The sequence below is a fragment of the Xiphias gladius genome, chromosome 11 (assembly GCF_016859285.1).
Source record: "Xiphias gladius isolate SHS-SW01 ecotype Sanya breed wild chromosome 11, ASM1685928v1, whole genome shotgun sequence".
Lineage (NCBI taxonomy): Eukaryota > Metazoa > Chordata > Actinopteri > Istiophoriformes > Xiphiidae > Xiphias > Xiphias gladius.
In genome coordinates this window covers 1508944-1533613 of record NC_053410.1, presented here as the reverse complement: position 1 = coordinate 1533613, position 24670 = coordinate 1508944, and the positions used below count along the sequence as shown (strand labels likewise).

The following is a 24670-nucleotide window of genomic DNA, read 5'->3' as shown; positions in this document are numbered from 1 at the left end:
AAAAAAAAAAGCTGACTGATTACTTTAATTTAGCCCCAGTCCATCACACACACACTTCTATTGTCTGAAAGGGCCTTTTAGTGAGTGTGTGTATGAATAATACGTTACTGTTTTTATCACATATGTTTGCAGGTGTATATAACGTGTGTGTGTGTGTGTGTGCGCGCCCTCCACTTTAATGGCCTCCATTCAGTGTCTCCATTATTCTCCACTCTTTCACTCTCCCTCCTACGCAGAAACGACTTCTGGCTTCACGTGGATTTTCCCTCTCTTTTCCTCTGCCAGTCCCTTTAGCCCGGTGTTGTTCAGGCTGACGGGTGTAAGAGCATTCGGCTGATAACCGCTGGTCGTACCGGTGGGGCGGGTCGAAGACCTGGTGTCGCTCCCTGCGCAGGCCTCTGTCCCACTTATCTTATATAACTCAATACAATCTCTCATTCAGCATTTCTTTCATCGGCCTTTGTCAAAACATCCGACGTGTTCCTGGGGTTCACTTTCCATATTCAGGAAAGATAAATGAGCTTCTACCACAAGCCTCGATATGAAAATTAGCTGAATAACTACAGCAGTGTGTCGCTGCCGCCATGATGAAAAACACCAGCTCCGTGTCTTCTTATGACGAGAAATTTTCTAGAAAAGCAAAAGTCCTGCTCCAGCTCAGCACCTGGTAGATGAAGGATTTTACACCTTTGATTCACGTTTTCTCGTTATTACTGGACACCGGGTGGTGTTGGTTAGATGCAGCTAAAAAAAAAAAGAAAAAAGAAATATGAAATAAAGAAGGATGCTACAGCATTTTAAAAAATGTAACATCCAGGTCTAGACACATGGGGTGAACCACAGTACAGCTGATTTTATAGGGTTGGTTGATATTATTATTATTGTTATTTGTGCCATTATGAATGTCAGTGTGATTTGGAGGCGTTTTCCTGCTTCTGAAATGGAGCCAAAGTTCTGGTTTCACCTTTAAAAAAAATATTTTTATACACTTGCTTTTGTAAGCTGCTCATATTAATTAGTGAATATTCTATATTCCAATGTTTACACAAGCACATGTATAAATATATATATATATATATATATATATATATATATTAGTTGTTTGAGACAAATTTTTACTTTAATTCTATTTTCAATTCAGTTTTTTTCCATATACACACAGTGGAGAGGAAGAAAGAAAACTAGTGTTAATGTCAAAGCTAAGGCTATAAGCTTAGAAAAACTATATGTGGAACTGGCAATAATAAATACATGAATATATTAGGATAAGGATTGAAAAAGCCTGAAAAACCTAAATATGAACTCGTGCCTCTGTTCCCACTCTGCATTTGTTCAGTTTGATTTTGTTTCTGTCTTTGCTGTTTGATTGTGAAGTGATTTCCGTCTGGTTATTTAAAAGGGTTAAAATTATTAACACTGCAGCAGCAGCAGCAGCAGCAGCAGCAGCAGCAGCAGCAGCAGCAGGAGCTGGAGCAGCACCACCACCACCGCCACCACCACTGCTTCTATAGCCGGCAGTACTGGTGGCAACAGGAACTAGTCGTGGTTGTACACTAGTAGTAGAGGTGATAGCCACGTGTCACTGAGTAACAAGCATCAGTATAATGACATGAACGCACACACACACACACACACACACACACACACACACACAAATATCTGGACGTTTTCAAAATAAAAGTCTAAAATGTGTCGAAACAAAACAAAAGCATCAAATAAACGATTCACAGTTGTTAATAAAATCAGAAATGAACAATAGGTCACAAAGAAACCATGTATGTACCAGGTCTTCTCAGGTGTGTGTGTGTTGGTGTGTTTCTGTCGGTGTGTGTGTGTGTGTTTTGTGATGTTTGACCTTGACTCCGCAGTTTTTGTGCTCGGTCCTCGGCTCCTGTGCCCTTGGCGAAGTGGTCGTCATGGCAACCGCGGCAGCTAGCAGGCTCATTGGCTGGCAGGTTGAAGAGGAGACTGGATGTCGAAGGGTGTGTGTGTGTGTGTGTGTGTGTGTGTGTGTGCAGAGCAGACAGCACCCTGAGATCAATGGGACTGTGTAGCTGACACACCTGTTCTATCTCCGTTCTATTTTATTCTACTGTTATTTCATACACAGCCTCTCCATGTTTTACACTGCCAGCAACACTTCACACACACACACACACACACACACACACACACACACACACACACACAGAGAGACAGAACGCTTTCCTGTGACTTTTCTCTTTCACTTCCTATGTCTGTCTCTCTTACAGGAGACAGGAGGATATAAGGACAGACAAAGATCTGTTAATGTCAGATCTGGTTGTCATTGAAGTCAGACACAGAAAAGCCAAAGTCACACTGCAGTGAGCCTGCACACACACACACACACACACACACACACACACACATACTTCAAGTGTCAGGGATCATTACATTGTGTGTGTGTGTGTGTGTGTGTTGATGCCACAATGCCATTAAGCAGTGAGTGTATCTGTAGCACCCTCTTTGTAAAGGAGAAACCACACTGACCCTCTGAGATGAAGTGGAGAGAGAGGACAGGTTCATAAAAAGTGTATTTATGAACTGAAAGTAGATTTTTAAGGAAGACGTTCTGTTTCTTCTATTTTTGCTTCCTCTCTCACTTATTTATAGACGTGTCATGTTTGATCCTCCATCAGTTAACAGACGCAAAAACAGAAGAGAATAAAGCGTCACTAAAGAAATCAACGCATCCATTTTTAGATGACCCCCCCCCCCGGCAAACACCCACCTCAAGTTAAAAGAGAAAATGGATACATCTAGCCGATCATGTTGATGTCCACAGAATTGTCGGGAGAGTTACAAACGATAAAGAACTGTCACAGTACAAAATAAGATTTTACATTTCAAATCTTATGACAAGTTTGTAAAATACGAAACCCCTCAGTGAAAGATCAGCGTCTGCTCGGGGCGTCTTGTCTCAGTTCAGATGTCTGAGCTGTTTTCAGCTCCACCACAGAGACATTTCCCCTCTGAATTTCTCACATGGTTTCATTTAAACGACCGTTCAAATGATCCTGTATCTCACAAGTCCCCAAACTGAATCCAGATCAGATGGATCACTTTGTTTTTCCGTCTGTCCTCTCCCATGAATCACCTGACGACCCCTCGGGTTCACCTGGTGACCCTCTGGAGGGGCCCGACCCCAGGTTGGGAACCAGTGGACTGAACTCTCTCCCTGTCCATGACGTAGCTAAAAGCAGCTCCACCTGGAGCAGCTCCAGCAGTAAAACGCTGCTGAAGCCTCCGTGACTCAGGATCAATGCTCTATCAGTGTAATGGTTAATAATGTCAGTTTGTATTGTGAGTATTTTACTTTGATACTTTAACTACATTTTGCTGACGCAACGTTTATACTTTTCCTTCTTAAGTAGGATTCTTCATGCAGGACTTTACCTTGTAATGGAGTATTTTTACACTACGATATTGGTACTTTTACTGTAGTGAAGGATCTGAGTCCTTCTTCCACCACTGCTGATGTGACTTCAGCTTGGTCAGAAATTCTAACCAATCAGATGCAGGATTTAGATAATTTTTAAAGTCTGTTTAACTTTCCTTCATCTTCCCTCCCTGTCCCCCCCCTTCTCCTCCTGTCTCCATCCTCCACCACTCACCTGTCTTCCCCTCTTTCTCCCCCTTCCAACCTTCCTCCCCTCTCGTCCCCCCTCAGCCTGGCGTTGCACCCGGAGCGCTCCCTGGTGGCGACGGGTCAGGTGGGGAAGGATCCCTACGTGTGTGTGTGGGACTCCTTCACCGTCCAGACTGTCTCTCTGCTCCGCGACGGACACACACACGGAATCGCCTGCCTCGCGTTCAGCGCTGACGGACAGGTGACACACACACACACACACACACACACACACACACACACACACATTGACAGCAGGACAAAAGAGGGAGGATGATCGTAGGATGTATAGTAAATGTACTGAATATGTATAGTATGTATAGCAGCAGGATGAGGATGATGATGATGATTATTATTCATCACTTTGGTTCAGTTACTTGAACAACCTGCGACACCCCTGATACACAAGCTGCACGCACAACAACACTAACAAAAAACTAACAAAGCAGATATCACATTGTCACATTTCAGCATGTGTCAGTTTGTTAGTTCAGCTCTGCCTGATATTTATTCCACTGTTAAGTCGAAATGCAGGACAACTCATCCAAAACTTTACAAGGGTAACAGGGTGTAAGGCAGGGTGTTAGACGGGGTGTTAGACGGGGTGTTAGACGGGGTGTTAGACGGGGTGTTAGACGGGGTGTTAGACAGGGTGTTAGGGTGTTAGACGGGGTGTTAGACGGGGTGTTAGACGGGGTGTTAGACAGGGTGTTAGGGTGTTAGACAGGGTGTTAGACGGGGTGTTAGACAGGGTGTTAGGGTGTTAGACAGGGGGTTAGACGGGGTGTTTGGGTGTTAGACAGGGTGTAAGGCAGAGTGTAAGGCGGGGTGTTAGACGGGGTGTTGGACAGGGTGTTGGACAGGGTGTTAGACGGGGTGTTAGACAGGGTGTTAGGATGTTAGACGGGGTGTTAGACGGGGTGTTAGGATGTTAGACGGGGTGTTAGACAGGGTGTTAGGATGTTAGACGGGGTGTTAGACGGGGTGTTGGACGGGGTGTTAGACGGGGTGTTAGACGGGGTGTTAGACAGGGTGTTAGGATGTTAGACGGGGTGTTAGACGGGGTGTTAGGGTGTTAGACAGGGGGTTAGACGGGGTGTTTGGGTGTTAGACAGGGTGTTAGACAAGGTGTTAGACAGGGTGTAAGGCAGAGTGTAAGGCGGGGTGTTAGACGGGGTGTTGGACAGGGTGTTGGACGGGGTGTTAGACAGGGTGTTAGGATGTTAGACGGGGTGTTAGACGGGTGTTAGACGGGATGTTAGGGTGTTAGACGTGGTGTTAGACGGGATGTTAGGATGTTAGACGGGCTGTTAGACGGGGTGTTAGACGTGGTGTTAGACGGGGTGTTAGACGGGGTGTAACGAAGGGTGTTAGACGGGGTGTTAGACCGGGTGATAGGGTGTTAGGCAGGACCCTGATACTCTTTCTTCTCACTTTCTTCACATGTGAAATCTGAATCTGCAGATCAGCCAGCAGCAGATCAGGCGACAGATTACAGATGCAGCGGTAGTCTGCATAGGCTGTAAAAGCGTATTTGTACTTGAGGCATTTGAGGAAATTTGCGTGGTTACTCTCTCCCTCTGGGGTTTTATGCGGGAAAAATGTTGTTTTCGTAAAAACGAAGCAGCAGATTTGACCTCGGCCCTCACCGTGTGTGCGGCCAATCCTGTCGAAATAATTGAGCGAGTGCAAACATTTCCATCACACAGTCACCTGCGGCGTTACGGCCGATTTAAACTGTGCGTGGCCGCATCATTTCCTCCCACTGACTCTCCGTTGTGACTCAGTTCGTGTGGCGTAGATGTGACTGAACAACCAGGCCTTGAATCACCGTGGGTTTACAGGCAGCGCCACATCTGACAGGAGTGTGACAGACGTTGCGGACGCGCCGAATCTGGTATCATTTCATGGTGTTCAGTGGTCTTCAGACAGGTCCAGGATAAATCCTTCTCCCTCCGTCTCTTGGGTTCCCGCTAAAAGATCAGCCAGCCTGTGGCTGTTCAACTGAAACACAGCTCAGTGTGTTAGGGCCCGATGTATAAAATGACTCTGGCTGTGAGTGGGCGGCACTCGCGGTAAATGAACAGCGTTTTTCGGAGTCTCTCAGTGCTTCAGTCAGCACAGTGTGTCAGAGCGGTTCGGAGGTGGACTGCGGCTTTCTTTGAACCGCGTTCTTATTCTCACCTCAGAAAACCTCAAAGGTAAAAATGAAGAGAAGCGTTTTCTCCTTGGGTCTTATTTTTCTTTGCTTTCTGACCTTCGACCTCATCTCCACCTGTTTTCTTTGAATGATAATTCTGCTTTAATGTTTGCTGCTCTTTCAGCTAAATGCTCACACTGTAAATGCAAATCCTGTCTGGCAAAGCCACGAGTTTTCATGCTTTACTGAGCCACCATTCATTATTCAGACGTGAGGGATACAGTTTAATACGCATGAGAATACGGTAACAGTCCTCTTCCTTCTGCAGGCCATGAAAACAGCTCAGGTTACACCGACGGAAGAAAAATGGAAATATCAGAGATCCCCTGCACAGTAGAGTCCCGCAGAGGCCTAAAACTGAGACCTGAACCCGGCCCGTACCTGCACTTTACAGACCTGACCCGACCGAACCCATGCGGTGCTGGTGAAACCCGACCCGAGACTTAGGCCATGTTTTCGTTACTTCTTCTTCACAGACAAAGTTTGCTGCTTACGTTAGAAAAACTTTCTCACATGTAAAAAAAAAACTAATCTGACAACAGCAACAGACCAACACAGAATCTGACACGTCTGCCGACCGGCACAGAGCGTGTACAGGTTTAGTGGCGATGCACACGCTGCCGCATTGATCGATGAATTATCGGCTCACTGGCTGGTAGAACAACTTTGCCTTTTCCCAGTATCAGCCATATGAACGTGGCTGGTAAACTCAAATCACCTTTCCCACCTGAACCTGACAGCAGTCCGGACAGTTATATCCCCGTGCTTTTCTTCATCCGTTACCGACCGCCAGCTCGTCAGGCCAGTGGGCCGCACGGGCCACACGCTGGCTCTCGGTGGCCATTGTGTATCCACTGGCAACACATGCACTGATACAGACGACCGACAGAACCAGAGAGCGAAAGAGCGAGAAAGAGAGGTTTCTTTGAATGTTGCATTTGAAAATGATCCGAGCCCGAAACCTTTTACGCAAGAACTCCTCGAGTTCGTGTCGCTCCAAATTTTAAAACGTTTTCTGGAAAGAGCAAGCAATGCAATTTGCACATCTTCCTGAGGTTCTTTGGTTCAGCAAGTCCTCTCTCGCCCTCTCTCTCTCTCTCTCTCCATCCATGTAAAGGAACCTTTAAAGAAAGTAAAGCCAGGTAGAAGTGTGCATTTGTCCTTTACCACATTGCACAGCACCACTCCTGTTCATCTGTGCACACCAGGGGCAGCATGAGAGAGTTCTGGCTCCCTGAAAATAGCTGGGACTATGTAAATCCCTATGAAATGCTAACCTCCCCAAACACACTGAATCCTGCCTTGTTTATCTGAGAATCTACTGGTCGCTTGTGTGGGTTGTTTTTAAGGCGTCATAGTGTGTCAAACTAACTCGTTTGAGCGGATCTGAACCGGCCTGTGGATACGTTCTTGAGGCTTAGACTTGTGAGGAATGATGAGGGTTTTGAAATGTCAGAAGCCATGGATGTTACCTTTTTGCCGTCTACCCTCTCCTTTTTCCTAGAGCGGCACAGACACGCAGCTGCGGCTGTTGAAAACTATCAAAATGATTGTTATCTCCGTTAAAACAATGAGACCTTCCGATGGATCCAGAACATGGACATAAAAGCAGAATCAGAATTATTGACTGCAGCCCTAAACTGTGCTGACCTCACTGGTCTCTTCCTGAATTTATAGCTTGGTAGGTAAAATGTGAGGGCGAATCCTCTACATGAGGCTGATAACCTGCCAACCTGAGCCACTTATCTTTTGGCAGCTAGTAGCACTAATAACCCTGGAGATGAGTGAGCATCTTCGCATTTATTTAGCTCTCACTCCCCCAGAAATTAGGAACAGGCATGTTTAAATCTACTGTGAAAACACTCTGAACATTAACCAGTAGACCAGATTTAAAATGACTGTTGGAGTCACCGCTGAGATGGAAAACAGCTAAAACTCAGGCAGTAAAATGCACGAGTTTTGTTTTTCTTTGGCGAAGGTCCCGAAGGACCTCGGGGAAATCTGATGAATTAAATGCCTCTACTGGCCACAAACAGAATCAGACTGAGCTGTTAAGTGACTCCATAAATGATCAATGCTGTCGTGTCAGCAGTTTGTTCTTCTGGCCGGGATTTTGGTCGCGATGACTTAACAACTCTGAGTAAATCACAGAAAACACAGAATCAATCAAATAATCATAAATCCGACTTCATAATAAATGAAGTGCTCAGGCTTTGGGTGCAGCTGATTTATTATGAGGTCGGACCACGGAGTCTGAATATTCTTCTGAAGCTGGAACCTTTTACATTATTCTCTCTGCTGCTGCTGCTGCAGCTGCTGCTGCTGCTCCACCTCAGAGAAACTCTTCAGGAAATCCGAGTGTTGTTGTAAAAACTTTGATTTGGTCAGAATTTAATTCCCCTAGAGAAAAGAAGAGCAGACGGCGAAGCAAGAACACAATGAGCAAACCGTAAAATATGCATTTAGCTCAAACCTCTCTTACCCTTCTGTTCCAAGCAGCGAAAACCTTCCGAAGCGCTCGTTTCAACCTGTAGGGATCAATACACCCTCATACACCATATGCTGCTGCCTGTTGTGCTTCATTTGTGGGCAGGTTTCATTAATACTGGTGGAGTGTGAGGATTTTCCCAACAACTACCAAACTGTCACTTCAAAATACTCGTGCTGATAAAACGAAAAACACAGCAAAAAACCCTGAACCTCTCAGTAAATTAGCCGTGAAGCGATTCACACTGATATGGTGAACTGAAGCTTGAGTCTACATCAAGTGTTACTCGCTGAGTGTGACTGGTTTCATTTAAATCGTGTGTATTGAGAACACTTGATAACAAATTTGTAATCGAAAGCGGTTCTCGCATGAAGCCCGGTGTCATCAGAAAACGCATCAGGGCGGAAACAACACGCAACGCGGTCCTTCCCCGTGTGAAGCAGCCTGGACTCGTTCTGCCCCCAGTCTGTTGTCTGCTGCTATTCTGGTTTTGGTTTCCTTGAGTTTCATTTGCACCTCAAAGTCGCAGCGGATAGAGTTTGGAGAGACGTAAAAAAAATGATTTGAGGGCGCTGACTAATCCACTGTTGTGGAAAGTGACACTATGAGATAAAGACGGGGTTTGAAAAAGGGCATTTTTAAATAAGGAAATAATGAAATAATGAAATAATGACATAAAAATAAAAAATTATAAATAAATTCACTTTGTATGAAAATAAGATGAGACTTTATTGAAGAAACGGGCCATACACAGTAGATACAAAAGACAGGGCATGCAAAGGAATTATATATATAGATGCATGCATGTAACATGTTCAATACTTAAACAACACCCCCATCCAGTGTTTCCTTTCTTAACCTGAACCAAAGCGTGTTTCAACGGGAGGGGAATCCTCGTCTCCACGGTGCCACAGTGCCTCGTCTCTACGACCCTCTGTGCGTTAGGAGGATGTCACGCACTGGAGCCGGGAAAACAAGTCTGCCTGAAAACGCATGAAATCCAGGCAGCGGCCACATCTCCTCTAGGACACGTCGGCTAAGCACATTAGTTGGAGAGAAGGATATTTAGGGCTGGTGTGGGATATACATAGATAAAATGTGAGATATTTGTGTGTGTGTGTGTGTGTGTGTGTGTGTGTGTGTGTGTGTGTGTGTGTGTGTGTAGCAGCCCCTTCCTGTATCCTCTGCTGAGTAGAGGAAATTAGAGGCAGTTTCCTTTGAAAACAGTCATTTTCTATTCATGTTTTTTATGAATTTATTCCATTTAGATTTATAACTCTCTCTGTCTCTCTCTCTCTCGCTCTCTCTCTCTCTCTCTCTCTCTCTCTCTCTCCTCTGCAGCGGTTAGCCTCGGTCGGCCTCGATGCCAAGAACACAGTGTGTATCTGGGAGTGGAAGAGAGGAAAGATCCTGGCTACAGCCACCGGACACTCAGACAGGGTGAGAGTGTTTGTCTGTGTGTGTGTGTGTCTGTGTGTGTGTGGGTGTCTGTCTGTGTGTGTGTGTGTGTGTGTGTGTGTGTGTGTGTGTGTGTGTGTGTGTGTGTGTGTGTGTGTGTGTGTGTGTGTGTATTACACAGTCTGAATGTGTGTGTTAACATCTCCTCTGTGTTCCAGATCTTTGACATCTGCTGGGACCCGTTTCAACAAAACCATCTGGTGAGCTGCGGAGTCAAACACATCAAGGTAACGCACAACACGCGCACAAACAAATACACACACATAGACGGAGTTGTGAGAGGGCATCCGGGGTTCACGCAGAAAAAACGTTCCTGTTAGTTTCCTCGTAGATAATGTGAAGTGACTGAAAGTTGGAGTCTCGGATGAACGTCAAACTCTGCGGGTTGAACCATCAGAAGAAAAGATGAACAGCTGTGTTAGAAAATATCTGGTTCTTTGATTTAAAAAATAAATAAATAAATAAATAAAGATACCAGAAGCCTTTGCACATAAAAACGACACCTCCCAAGGTGCATTTCACTGACAAACATCCGATCATAGAGCTTCATATTCTGATAACTCCTTCAGCAGTTTGGATCAGTTCACTTGCTGACACTGGATCAGTTTGGGATGAATTCAGTTACCATGGCGACGGCTTTCACGTGTTCTGACTTTGCAGCTGAGGCTCATGGGTATTGTAGTATAGAGCCAACCGTCAAACTAAAAGGAAAAAAAAAACATGATTTGTCAGAAACCAAGTTGAATTAATCGACAAAACAATTTCAACTCAACGTCTTTACTTACTAGCTCGTTCCAGACCTTTCATGGCCTTCGTCAGCAGATGGAGTTGGCCCAATTGTCATGGAATTGTAAATGTTTAAAGTTTTCTTTACTCTGATCATTTTTAGGACTTCGTGTCCCCGTTGGCCTTAAAATTGAGCTTGAAAGTTCACGCTCAACCTTGGAAAAACCTTTAATGATGAAGATCATGTGATTCGATCAAAGGTGGCAGACCAAGCTAGTAAGCGGATCTTGAGTGGAGATCGTTTTTGTCAAGGTCAAGAGTGAACCGTCAAGAAGAAGAAGAAGAAGACACTGATTACCTTAACATGAACCTACAGTCTGGTTCAGTTTCACGGGAGACGTCTGTGTTTCCATGTCGAAGAGCTCGGTAAAAGAAAACTTTGAGATGGAAAAATACTTCAGCAACCGGCAGATCTTCCCGCGTTGAAACTATATACACACACGAACACTCACGCTGACCTTTGCATTGTGTGAAGACAGAAAGATGATATCTCCCCCTCGCTATCTCTGTCTGCAGTTCTGGTCTCTGTGCGGAAACTCTCTCAGTCCGAAGCGGGGGATTTTCGGGAAGACCGGGGACTTGCAGACCATCCTGTGCGTGGCATCGGCGAAGGATGACGTCACGTACTCCGGGGCGCTCAACGGGGACATTTACGTCTGGAGGGTGCTCAACCTGATACGGACGGTTCAGGCCGCCCACGGGGTGAGTCCCACACCTGCTGAGGGGTCTGGGTCTGGGTCACGGGAGGGCCACAGTAGCAGAAAGTCTCTCTACGTTACGACTGCTACGTCTACACGCTGGCTAAAGATATTTTCCTCACAATAAGATAAAACACATCAATGACCTCACGGTGCAGAAAAAGTGACCTTCCTCGAAAAGGAAGTTTGTAGCCTAAGGTCTGGGAGGACCGGGTGACGTGAATTGCTTTTGTTTGTGAAAAAGCAAACTGGAAAAACTTAAACTTAAAAGTTACGTCACTGACTGTGGGGCTGCAATTAATGATTCTTTTCATTATCACTTATTCTGCTGATCATTTTCTTGATTAATCATTTAGACAATTTAATTGAAAAATGTTGTTACGATTTCCTGAAGCTCAAATTGATGTCCTCGTACACCGGACAAGAAAAACCTCAAAATTGAGATGATCAGAATAGTTAGTTAATAGCCAGATAATTTTCTACTAGTTTTCAACTAATTGATTAATCAGCTAATCAGTTCACCTCTCACACAAAACACTCAACAGCTACCCCCCCACGGAAATTTTACCCGTTTACGGCAACAGAAAGGCATAAGAAAACATGACTGTAAATCCATCAAGGCAAAAAGGAAAAAATCTGTTTACCAGCAGAAGATGTTTCAGATGGTTCAGTCTGCATCAGTGGTGCAGTGAAAGTAACGAGGAAATATGACATTAATACATAATACATGCATGAAACATTAACACAATACATACATAATTGAAAAGGATAGATTGGCTAAGCAACAAGGAAACTGGTGAAACTTCAAATAAATGTCGTTCAAATTTGCAGAAATCCTTCAAACTAACCAACAGACAAACGAGCAATGACCCGAGCAGCGTTTGACATGACTCTCAGTCCCGATTAGAAACGGCTCCGGGGGAAATACTGTATGAGACGCGCATGTTGTTTGAATTTGAAGACCCCGGAGTCACGCATAATATTGGTGAGTGATCCATCTGGCATCAAACCAAGGGAGGAATAAATAAACAGTAAGGAGGTAATGGTCTGTTCGCTTGGTGCAGACCTTCATATTTTTCTTCACTAATTTAAAGTTAATCAGTTAATGAATATCTGCCACCAAAAGTCTTGAACCAAAAATATTATGGTGGGATCCATCCATAAACAACGAATAGTGGTGTAAACCGTGGTGTAGATGATATTTGTGTGAACTTATAGTATATATGTGTGTGTGTGTGTGTGTGTGTCTGTGTGTGTGTGTGTGTGTGTGTGTGCAGGCCGGTATCTTCAGCATGTATTCCTGTGAGGAGGGTTTCGCCACAGGAGGCAGAGACGGCTGCATCCGACTGTGGGATGTTGACTTCAAGCCGATCACCAAGATCGACCTGCGAGAGGCCGAGCAGGGATACAAAGGTATGCTGCAGGTTGGACCAACACCAAAATACAATCAAGATACCAGCAGGACAGATAAATGACACAGTCTGGACAAAGGAAACTAGAGTAGAGCCCATACGTGATCTTGGCCACGGGAGACTCCAAAGGGACCGTTCTGATCCGAAAGACCAGGGTCACGTGACCGACGGTCAGTGGTGCCACACTGAGCGGTTTCCCATCCAACTGCGCTACTTTCAATTCCAATTTCTATCAAAACAAAAATGAAACTATATGACCATAAATTGGCCCCTTTTCTCCTTGAGTAGTTTGATTGAGACTGAGCGCTGAGGTCAGTAGCTGATGATCACTAACACAAAAATGTCATTTTTCCCCCAATTTCAATCATTATTCTGTCATAGCTCTGTGATAAAAGACCTGTAAAAGCTTTCATCTGTTCATATGAGTGAAAACTTTTAACGTTCAATGTAAAATTCTTTTATTTTCTGACTCCCACTACAAATTGGCTCTGGCCTTTCCGTCCCCGTGTCCACTAACAGACCCTGACTGGCCATTTAAAACTTTTCTTCAACCCTCATTTAGCCTGGATCATCTTCCGTCTTCAGCGGGAGAAGGGAACTGACCTGGTTTTGTAAAGACCCAGAGGTGGAGAATGTTTGAAACCCTCTCCTCCTTTTCACTCCTAAATGCCGCTCCTCGGCAGGAGGCGGAGAAATATTCATTTAGAAGAAGCTCAGGGGTGAGCCACGTAGCCCCTGGCCTCCTTTTCATGTCTCCCCTCTGAAGTTTTCTGAGGAGAAAGTTAGAATAGAAAAGGCGAGAGGGAAGAGGTGAAGGTTTTCCTGGTCGGCGTCGAGAAAGGCCTCGTTTTGGAGAAGTTGGAGGCGGTGGAGGCTTAACTCCTTCACCTGTCAAAGGGCTTTACAGACAGTTTGTAGTGCAGATGGTAAATGTTACTCCTCAGCAGGAGAAGGCTTGAACCCGTCACTGATAATGTTACAACATCTGAGGCAGGAGACTGAACCTGAACACAGAAACAGTTGATTCCTACCGGCTGTAAATGATAATCAAACTGAAGTTCATTTTCTTAGACGTTTCTTGACGAGTTAAAATGGGGCAGAAAGCTGAGAGAACAGCTTGTTGGTGGACACGACAGAAGAATCCCCCAAAGGCAGAGTCAGTGTCTGCCTTTTTTAGCTTGTGTGGGTTCTAAGGTCACGACTCTCAGGGTAAAAGAATCAGCATAAAAAGACATCAAACGAAAACGGTACAACCTTTTGCACAGTTTTCCGTCCAGTCTGAAAATTATAAACCCTTTTTTCCTCAACTTCGCTGCCTCTGTAGTTGCTGCTCTCTGACTTTGTGGAGCACAGTTGTGGTTTTTAGTGGAACGTCTCAACGACTATTGGAGACATTTCACTTTAACCAGCCATGCAGCCGATCATCCATGGTCACTCATTTTATTAAATATTTTTGTCTTGAAAAAATTCAAGTTTTATGTAAAATATTTGCTTTTGCTATCGTCCATAAAAACACGTGTGACTAACAAATGTCTTGTGTTTCACTTAATGGAAGAAATAAATTCTGCATATTTGTGAAAGGTCTGCTTTTACCCTGAGTAGACACCTCTACTGTTTTGTGTTTGGCTGTTAGAGGCTTATAATTGAAGAAAAATGTGCGGTCAGTTTAAAATAAGATTGTTATTGTTAGGAAAGGAAATAAGACCCTTAAAGGTTTAATTGGGACGACTGGTATCTGAACTATTCCCCTGAATCCTTTAGGGTAAACTAAAAAATTCACATCAAGGCTCATGACAGACAAGGTGAGCATCACTTCTCATTTTTTCATGGCTTCACTACCGGGCTGCGGACCGATGTTTCTCCTCACTGACCAAAACCGATCGAGCAACAAAAGCAAAGTTAGACCCAGGATAAACCAAAGTGAATAAATCAGAGCGACGCTGAGTGAGGAGGAAGAGAGAATGTCACGTTTCTTTCCTCTGGGCGAGGTTTTGCTCTCTGCTGCCTGCTGGCTGCTATTTGCACTTATGAGATCACATGTCAGGAAGCAGCGCAGAACGCTCATCCTGTGTTGAATGAAAAAAATAAAATTAAAAAAAAGTCTGTCCCAATTATTTCCAATTTGCCTCATAAACTGTCAGGTTGGTTTGGCTCGCGAAGCTCCAGGGAGGAGTTTCTAACAAAGTTACAGGGAACGTCACGCGCTGAGTCATGCCATCAGCGACCGCAGACGCTCTAATTGGCGAGTGCTGCGCTGCCGAGCGCCCCGCTAACTAAGTTTTAGATTCCGGGGCACAGGAGTTTGATGGTGAGGCTGGAAGGTACTGAAAACAAAAACCCAGTCTATTCTCCCGTTCTCACACATCTTCTCGCTCCGAGCGTGTGTGTGTGTGTGTGTGACCTCCTCCGGTCTCCAGAAAAGTTCACCTCCGGCTGCTTGCTGTGATCCGGTCTTTCGCGTACTCACACTAGGAATATTTCCGTTTTGACGAGTAAATAATGGTTTTATGATGGCGAGGAAACGAAGCACCGCTCTCATAACGAGACCGAGAGCCCAAGGCCATGCCTGCGGCTCCGTGAGGCCGTGCTTAATGGACGGGGTCACAATTTTTCAAGGACGGAAGACAAGATGATAAATATCAGAGCATTAAACATGTTTGACAGTAAATCTGGTTTTCTTTGGAGGATGAATAACATGCACACATCCAGAAATGTTCCTCTACAGGCTTTAATGCCACAGTTCACCAATAGAAATTGAGACCTTTCACTCAAAACCACAAATGTGAGCCTCGTGGGGGAGCTAGAGGAAAAGCCAGAGGATTCCCAAAGTCATTCTGGTCCATCCTCTGGGGAACCTGAATGTCTGTCCATCCAGCCGCTGTTGAAATACCAGAACCGAAGTCAGACAGACGTTCTTTAGAAGAAATCCAAGTCACTCTCAGCTCTCCATAATTAAAATCACTTGATCTTGTTTCATTCATCATGAATAATTCCTTAGAATTAGTAAAACCTGCATTAAAGCATTCTGGGTATGTGCTTTTTATTCAGCTTCCCAAGAAAACTAGGTTCCCTTCTAAGCATAATTAATTTCTCATGATTTATTATGTAAAATCATCTTCACTCCTCTTCATCAGTGACGGTTAAATCCCTGTAATTAGTCTATTCTGTGGAGTGGACTAACTTTTAACTGATAACTCACTTAACTGATATTTAATGAATCAGAAACACGTCCTCATCAACACTCATCGATCTGGTCTCTGGTCTCCTGAGACAGATCAGGAGACCCTCTCTCTGTTTTTTTTTTCTTTTTTGCTGTCTTTCATGTTTCAGCTGGATTTGATCTCTGACCAGTGCAGCTTCAGCTCTTCTCTCTGTCTTCATCTCTCGCATTTTCCATCTGCTCAGATCTTTTTCTACATTTTCTCTGCCCTTTTCATCCTTTCCTCACTTTGCGTCCCTACATTTTCTTCCCTCGTTACTTTCTCTTCGCCTGTTTTATCTGCATCTTTTCTTTCTTTTTCCTTATTTACATTTTCCTTTTTCCACCTTTCTTCCCCAAACTCTTTTCTTTCTTGCCCTCTTTCTTTTGATTTCATCCTCTTTTCCCTTTTCTCGTTTTCTTCTCCAATCACGCTCCACCTCTGTTTTTTATACTTGCATCCTTTCTTTTCTTTCCTTTGCCCTTCTTAACCAACCTTTCTCATTTTCTCTTCCTCTCTTTTTAATCTTTCTTCCTGTCTTTTACTTTAAAACCTGATAACTACTGTTGTTTTTTGTTGCAGCTCTTCTGTTGTTTCTGCATATATATATATACGTGTGTGTTTGTGTGTGTGTTTTTCTCCTTTTTCACTTCCTCCTCCTCTTCCTCCTCCAGGTCTGTCTATTCGCAGCGTCTGCTGGCGAGCCGACCGGATCCTGGCAGGAACGCAGGACAGCGAGATCTTTGAGGTGAGGAGGAGGAGAAACGATGGGAGAAGGAAAAACTCAGCCTCATGCTGTTCCTCCCCGCGGAGACATTTTTTAAAATAGTTTTATTTTGGTCCAGTAAACCCCTAAAGTCAGAAATGATGAATGATGAGAAACCCGGAAAAGTCACTGAATTTCAAAATTTAAGACTCAAAAGGTTTCGGAAAAGTCAGGGAAAATAGTGTTATGAAAATTTTAAGGCGGTTTGATGAATATCTATTTCAAACATGACTATTTTTTTTTTAATTCACCCAGTGTTAGAGGCAACGACTGTCATTTGAACAGCATTTCAGTGATTGTCCACATGAAGTAGGTCCTAACTACACATTAAACCTAGACATCTAAAAAGTATTCAATCTAATTGAGCTTGGTTTTCGCCATTTTTTGTAACGTTAATACATCAGCCATCAAGTTTAGGCTCCATTGTAAATCGTGTAGAAGACTTGCATCTGTTTGTGTCTGTCCAGTTGATGGTGAGGGACCGGGACAAACCGCTGCTGATCATGCAGGGACACAGTGAGGGCGAGCTCTGGGCGCTGGACGTTCACCCCAAAAAACCTCTGGCTGTCACCGGCAGCGACGACCACTCTGTCAGGTCAGCACAGGCACGGATGGATTACTGAGTGGGCCATCCGGGCGCAGTCCAGAGGGGCCAAAGGGGTCACGGGGCCCCTGCTCGTCAACTGCAAAATTTCCCAGACAGAGACAGAAAACGGCCAAATAGACATACAAACCACCACAAAGACACTAAATAATACAGCGGAGAGACCAAAAACTACCCCAAAGACACTAAAAACCACCACAAGGAGACAGAAAACACAGACAAAGACAGTAAGAATCATCACAAGGGGGACCAAAAAATACCACAAAGAATCTAAAAACCACAAACCGACTCAGAGCCACCACAAAAACACCATCACGCAGGTTGTGGTCGTTTTGTGACTCTTTCATTCTGGGGGTTCTTTGCTCTTGTGTAAGAGCGGTGGGGGCGGTTGTCCATACTTTACTTACTAATACCCTCACACATTCACATACTGGAAGCTGCCCATTACAACCGCAGGCTGCCACAGGTGGACGCGACCTGCTCCACCAGAGTGAACGCAGGTTTCCCGATGAGCGTCTCTGTGATAGTTAACGACAGGAAGGAGCTGATTTCTACTGTTTTCTTTCAGCGTTGCAGCAGATTCCTCTGAGATCAATTATAAATGACAACACACACACAATAACCCAATAGAGGAAACAAAAAAAAAAAGAAAGATAGATGCTTGATGTGGTTGTTGCTCTGCTGACTTCATGCAGCTCCTTGCTTTTGTTGTCTTCCTCGTTTCTTGTTATTTTATTTAACTGACCCTTTCCCTGCACCAGTCAGTCTCTGACACACCCCAGTGTCTCCTGCTAGACCGCCTTGCGGTGTGAACGCTGTATTTCTGCAGTTTACCTCCCAGTTGTCATGACCAAAGGTAAACCAGCTGACGCTGTAATAACTTTCAAGAGTTGTAATGTTCTTTAATTTTTATCGCCTCAATTCTCAAACAACCCCACTGGCTGCCGCTTCATCACTGGACTGCCTTTAAGGTTTTGCTCCTGGTCTACAAAGCACTGAATGGTCCGGCTCCAAATTATACATGCAACACGCTCCCAGTTTATCAGCCCACCAGATTTCACAGGTCACAGACGTTTCGTCCAAATTCACGGAGTGCAACCAAAATCTGCCAACAGAGCTTTTAGTGTTTAAGCACCTGCAGCTTGGAACATCGGAGGATGCTTAAAAGGGTTTTATTTAATGAAGCTTTTAATTAGTTTGTGTGTGTGTGTGTCAGGTTGTGGAGTCTGGTGGATCATGCCCTCATTGCCCGCTGTAACATGGAGGAGGCGGTGCGGAGCGTGGCGTTCAGCGTGGATGGATCCCAGCTGGCTCTGGGCATGAAGGACGGATCCTTCACTGTGCTGAGAGTCAGGTAACACACACACACACACACACAAACACACACACAATTAAACTGCGTTTTGAAACCAACTAACATGATCTAATCTTACATGGCTTTGCTGTAACGTGGCATTAACGGGATGTTTTTCTCTGTCTGTCCCAGAGACATGACGGAGGTCGTTCACATCAAAGACAGAAAGGAGGTGATACATGAGATGAAGTTTTCCCCAGATGGAGCGTATCTCGCCGTCGGCTCCAACGACGGACTGGTGGACGTCTATGCCGTGGCGCAGAGATACAAGAAGGTAGTGTTGAAGCCACGTCGGCAGGTCAGGGAACGTGTAGATGTTAAAACCTCCTCTGTTGATGTGAATGATGTATCATTAGATGAGGATTCTTAGCGTAGAAGCGTAGAAACTCCCTCGTATTTGCACTCCGTATTTTCACGTGTCTGTCTGCCCGCAGGTAGGAGAATGCAGCAAATCCTCCAGTTTCATAACACACCTGGACTGGTCTCTGGACAGCAAAATCCTGCAGAGCAACGACGGAGCAGGCGAACGCCTCTTCTACCGGATGCCCAGTGAGTCTCTGCGCTCGTTTTTCTAACCTAATGTTCCTCACATTTTAAGGAATCTTCTAGAATCAAGAGCCATTTTAATGTGTTAGGGGGCACAGAGCTGCACCATTCCGTCTTTTATTAAGGTACGTGGCGTCAACATGACATTGCTGCACTTAAAGGGTCGCGTCACCCAGATTGCAAACCAAAACATTTTTCCACACTTATGGCTGAGTATTAAGGTCAAAAATCAGATCCCAGATCAGAAAGTCATGATGTTGTCAGAATAAAATCTAGTTTCAGGAAGAAGGGCTAATTTTACGAGAGAAAATCATAACATTTCCAGATAACGTTGTAATTTTACAGGAAGAGTTGTAATATTATGAGATGTTTATTTTTATACTCTGCCGGGAGAGCAGTGTGTCAGCTTCTACATCTGAAAAGACTGAAGTGGATGACTTGAAGTCAGGCTAATGCATGTATTCATAAACTGAATATAGTTTTTCCAGTGTACCTGTCAGAGAAAAGAGGACACACACACATATACGGTGTGACAAGATAGAAAATAATAAGACAGGAGTGATGCAAATGTTTTAAAGACGTAATCCCTAAAAGTGGCTGTATTCAGTATTTTTATAACAACAATTTATGAAATAACAATGTGAAAACAATGTGACAGTGTGAAAGAGAGAATTATCAGCTGAACCTGAGTCAGCTCCCCTCGGCTTCACGGAGCTTAACGGCGAGTTTCGGCTCATTGTTTATCCGTTTACTGCTCCGGGTCACTCTCACCGCTCTCACAGCGACGTTTTCGGCCATAGCAGCCAGATGGTTTCAGAGAAACAGCTGTAAAAAGCCACTGTCCGCTACCCGCTGAGCAGCAAACAGCAGACAGACACAGTCAGAGACCAGCTGGTGAACATAGTGGAGCATTTAGCAGCTAAAGAGCCAGAGATTTCCCTCAGGAGCTGGTGGAGACCAAAACAAGAGCTAAAGGAGAGGGAGTACTGGACCCTAGATTCATCAGGTGACACAGACACCTGATCCAGATGAATCCTCACATTGCTCTGTAACAGCTGGATGCGGAAATAAAGAGCTGTTTGATATTTAACACATCAACTTTAAATGTGATGATATGACAATGTTGTGTTCAAAAAAATTAGTTATTGCATTCAAGATTTCTGTCCAAGTTGATCTAGAGACACTCATGGTTACTGTGGCAACAGCAGCTGCAGTAAAATACTACATTATTCTGTCCTGGGGGCAGAAAACAGTGGTCGAGCAGCTGCTTGGTCAGAAATCAAATATCAGAGCAGCTGCTGTATCTGTTTCCAGCGCAGCCAAACAAACTCAGGTTGTTTTGATAAAGAAGTCAGTCCTTAATAAGTCCACCGTCTCAGTCTGATTTCATGCTGCGCACACAGCCAGTAGTTTTCCACACAGCAGCAGGACACAGTCAGAGGAGCTGGTGATGTTGCCGAGGAGTTGGAGGTGTGCAGCTCCCCGACTCTAACGTATTTACAACTCATCCACTGATGACAACATCGTTTTAATCGTCATCGTTTTGTTTTGTGGACGCATCTTTAATAGTGATCTCTGTCAACGCCTACCTCAGTGACACCTAAACAAGTGACAACTGAGGTCTTTTCATTTGAAGCAGTAGCGGCAGGAAACGTGGCATTAGCATTAGCAGTAACTTGATACGGCTGTGGGAGAGTGATCCGTAAACAGTGAAGCTGATATCAACCAGATCCAATGACAAAGAGTAACAGCGGATGACATGCTGCAGCGTTTCCTGTCAGTCCAGCACGAGAATGGCAGACTCTGCCACTAACGGGATGGGGTTGGATTTCAAGAAAATCAGAGTGAATTAAGGATGAGAGAAAGAAGATAGGAAGGAAGGAAGGAGGAAAGGATGGACAGGATCATCCTGCAGAAAATTTCTTAAACCAAAAACACACACTCTGGACTGCAGGAGTCTGCGTGTGTGGTGCTGATGTAACAGACCGTTCACCATCTCCACACATAGAACACAAAACTTCCACCGAGAGAAAACCAGCTCAGCTTCAGCTCAACAGATTCCAGCGACTAAAATCTGCACAATCCACAAGTTTCATTGGCTCTCCTGCTACAAGCGATTCGTATTGATAAAAATGTGCACATAGGCTGTTTGTTATCATTAGCATCAGGAGAGAGATAAACTGGTGCGAGTTAATACACGCAAAATGAGCTAGAGAAATGAAATCGGGTCCATGGTCACACACTGTTCTCCTCTTTCTCCTCCCTCTCCTGCAGTGGGGAAACCGGTCGTCAGTAAGGAGGAGGTGAAAGGTCAACGCTGGGCGTCCTGGAGTGGCGTCCTGGGCTCAGAGGTCAGTGGCATCTGGCCTAAATACTCAGATCTAACCGAGATCAACGCCGTGGACGCCAATCCCTCCGCCGCCGTGCTCGTAACCGGAGACGACCTCGGGCTCGTCAAGCTCTACCGCTTCCCCTGTCTGAGGAAAGGTCTCTGTCTTTTCTTTTTCTGCTTCTTTCTTTCGTTCTTGTCTCAGTTTGGTTGCTAAACTTGACTCGTGTTTTTTCCAAGGAGCCAAATTCAAGAAGTACATCGGTCACTCTGCCCATGTGACTAACGTCCGCTGGTCACATGACCTGCAGTGGGTGCTGACCACAGGTGGGGCCGACCACGCCCTCTTCCAGTGGAGGTTTCTACCAGAGTCCGTCATGAACGGAGGACTGGACATCAACATACAAGGTAGGGAAACGCTAATGACAGGATCACGTTAGGTAAAAAAAACACAAATAATGTAGAAGAGAAGCAAAGTAAAGGTCAGAAGATTCAGGTTTCCTTGACAGGGCTCCAGAGGTCTTTAATGGGGCTGCCGATGTTTAGCAGGTATAATGGTTACAATAGTCACCATTTTAGTTTAGCGTGTTAGCATGCTAACACGTGCTAATTAGCAGTTAACACAAAGTCTGCCTGTATTTGATCTTAAACTAAAGATTTGGACAATAAAGATGAAAAGTCAGAGGATCACCAAAGTTACTGCAGTCCATCCTGAGGGGAACATGAGTGTCTGAACCACACTTCATGGCGAACCATCCCAAATTTCAAAATCTATTTCTTTGCACCTGCAAAGTGGTGGCCTGACATTTCATTGCCATCCCTAGAGCCATGCCGCTAGCACGGTGATGGTCAATGAGCAGCCATATCAAAACTCTGGCGGTTTTCGTAAGTTCACCTTCCATTTCAGCCACCGTCTGTTGGTCCACCACTTTGGTCCAGACTGAAATGTACCTTCTTTTTTACTGACCCCATTCACCAAACGGGCAGTTTATATAACTGGGTTGAGCTGAACCTGTCTGTCTGTCCTCTGTAGACAGTCACGGGGACTCCAACAGTGAGGAGTCAGACAGCGACGTGTCGGACGTCCCAGAACTCGACTCCGACATTGAGCAGGAAACGCAGATCAACTACGACAGACAGGTAGGACCTACACGACAGGTGCGACCCGTCTGTGCTGTTTTAATGGTGATCCGCAGTCCCCGAGCAAGGCACTGAACCCTCAGCTGCTCCAAAGTGGTTTTCACAGAGCAGCTTTGGGCGTGTACGAATGTTCTTACTGCTGAGTGTGTTTTCACGGAGGCTGCACTGTATAAGCTCTTCGTTCTTATTCCCATCAGCCGGAGCGCAGCGGGGCTCTGTGCCGTTGCCATGGTGATCGTGAAACACGCCTTATCTCCACCGCCAGCCGCTGCCTGGCCGACATCCCTGTGACTACTGTTAGCTGGGCGCCACCACTGTCACAACAATGTGCTGTTTGCAGATAGAGCTCAAAGCGTGTGTGTTTGTTTGTGAGATAGACAAAGAGAGACTGCATGTGTGTTTAGATTTATCACTGGCTCCAAAGTTTAAATGGAAAAGCAGGAGAACATGGATTTGTTTAGTATTATTATTGCATATCCGTTTGGCGTCCCTTTCTTTCCTCCACCCTTCCTTTCTTCGTTACTTCCTTTTCACATTCTTAACATCCTTCCTCCCTACCTCCCTCTTCTTTTTGTCATCGCGGTTCTTCATCACTCTGTCCATCTTCTGACTTTCTTTTCCTCCCTCCTTCACTCTGTCTGTCTTTGTTTCGAGTCATGCCAGCAGCGTGGCTCCAGGGTTCAGTACCGTGGCTCAGACTGAAATATTTCAGCTACTGGACGGATTACCATGAAAACGCATACAGACAGTCATGGTCCCCAGAGGATAACCCCACTTTGTAGAAGTTTAATGTAAAAATGTGATGAAAAGATGTGTTTTTATGTCACATCCGGATTATTTGACTTTTACATTATTAGAAATTAAGATAAACAGAGGGGATTTCCATTTTCTGCCACTTTCTACTTCTACTCGACTACATTTGCGAGGGAAATATTCTGCTTTTACTGCAGTGCATTTATTGAACAGATATAGTTAGTTGTTACTTTTCAGATTACTATCTTTATATAGAACACTTATGATTATATTATAAAATACAGCGTATTGTTAAAGATTATACCAGTGGTTTTCGACCTTTCTTGTACGTGATTCCTCACAAGAAAACATTGTCTGGTCGGGGCCACTTGTCATGATTCAGACGTCCGTGAGTTGTTCTCAGGTGCTCACTACAGAGTTTCGTATCAGAACTTAATTTTTGATTCTTTCCTCTCCCGTGAATCATCTGACGACCCCTCAGATTCACCTGTTGACCCTCTGGAGGGGCCCCGAGCCCCAGGTTGGGACCCAGTGGTCTAAACTATCTGCCTGTGTATAAGGTAGTTAAAAGCAGCTCCTCCTGGAGCAGCTCCAACGGTAAAATGTAAAAGCAGCGATGACTCAGTCTTCTGTTTTGTAATATATAAAAAGAAAACATGCATTTTTCTGTTATATTTGGATTTATTTTTTTTTTAGATTTTTATAGAGACAAAGGAAAAGTTGTGGAACAACCGCTGAGTGTAGATGCCAGTCCCAGTTGAATGGTCTGTAACTGACAGCGCTCTTCCACCATGACGCTCCAGAAATATTCCGTTTTGTAAATGGAAAGCAGAGAGAAGATGGAGCGCTGCCAGTCCCAAACCTCCTGGGAGCGAAGTCGCTCCCTTTTAAACTCTCAGACGGCTGAAACACGCCGACTCACCCTCAACAGAATAATTTGCATGAAAAATGAGCAGGCGTATCCTCTGCAGAGGGTGGAAACACCACAGAGTGTTATTTTCTAACCAGTAAGGAGAAGCAGAGAGATCTGTGGACAGTAGATGACATGCCGTTATGTTTAAGATTAAGATTAATGACCGTGTCGCGAGGAAGGGTTTCCATAAATGACGATGATTTAATTTTCTTTTTCTGAAGAAATTTCGAAATGAAGATGATCATTGAACAAAAGGCAATGTCTGGCTGTGTCTGACATCTAGCAGTAAGATTTCCATGACAGCTTTTCTCCCATCCCTCCCCCCACAAATTGGCACCAGTAGAAATATGCCCAATGAGCTGTTTGCAGTTCCT

General features: G+C 44.7%; 1 protein-coding gene across 3 annotated transcripts in view; it reads left to right on the top strand.

Moving 5' to 3' along the window:
- The window catches only part of LOC120796116 (echinoderm microtubule-associated protein-like 6), an 86439-nt gene that overhangs the window by 19680 nt on the left and 42089 nt on the right, over positions 1-24670 (top strand). For all 3 annotated transcript variants that reach the window (XM_040138511.1, XM_040138509.1, XM_040138510.1), the window contains exons 2-14: positions 3692-3851; positions 9679-9777; positions 9954-10022; positions 11098-11283; positions 12557-12692; positions 16566-16639; positions 17125-17252; positions 18478-18615; positions 18748-18889; positions 19050-19164; positions 21436-21648; positions 21731-21898; positions 22524-22630. In XM_040138511.1, the coding sequence (XP_039994445.1) occupies positions 3692-3851; positions 9679-9777; positions 9954-10022; positions 11098-11283; positions 12557-12692; positions 16566-16639; positions 17125-17252; positions 18478-18615; positions 18748-18889; positions 19050-19164; positions 21436-21648; positions 21731-21898; positions 22524-22630 (1735 nt within the window). The remainder of the gene's footprint in view (positions 1-3691; positions 3852-9678; positions 9778-9953; positions 10023-11097; positions 11284-12556; positions 12693-16565; positions 16640-17124; positions 17253-18477; positions 18616-18747; positions 18890-19049; positions 19165-21435; positions 21649-21730; positions 21899-22523; positions 22631-24670) is intronic.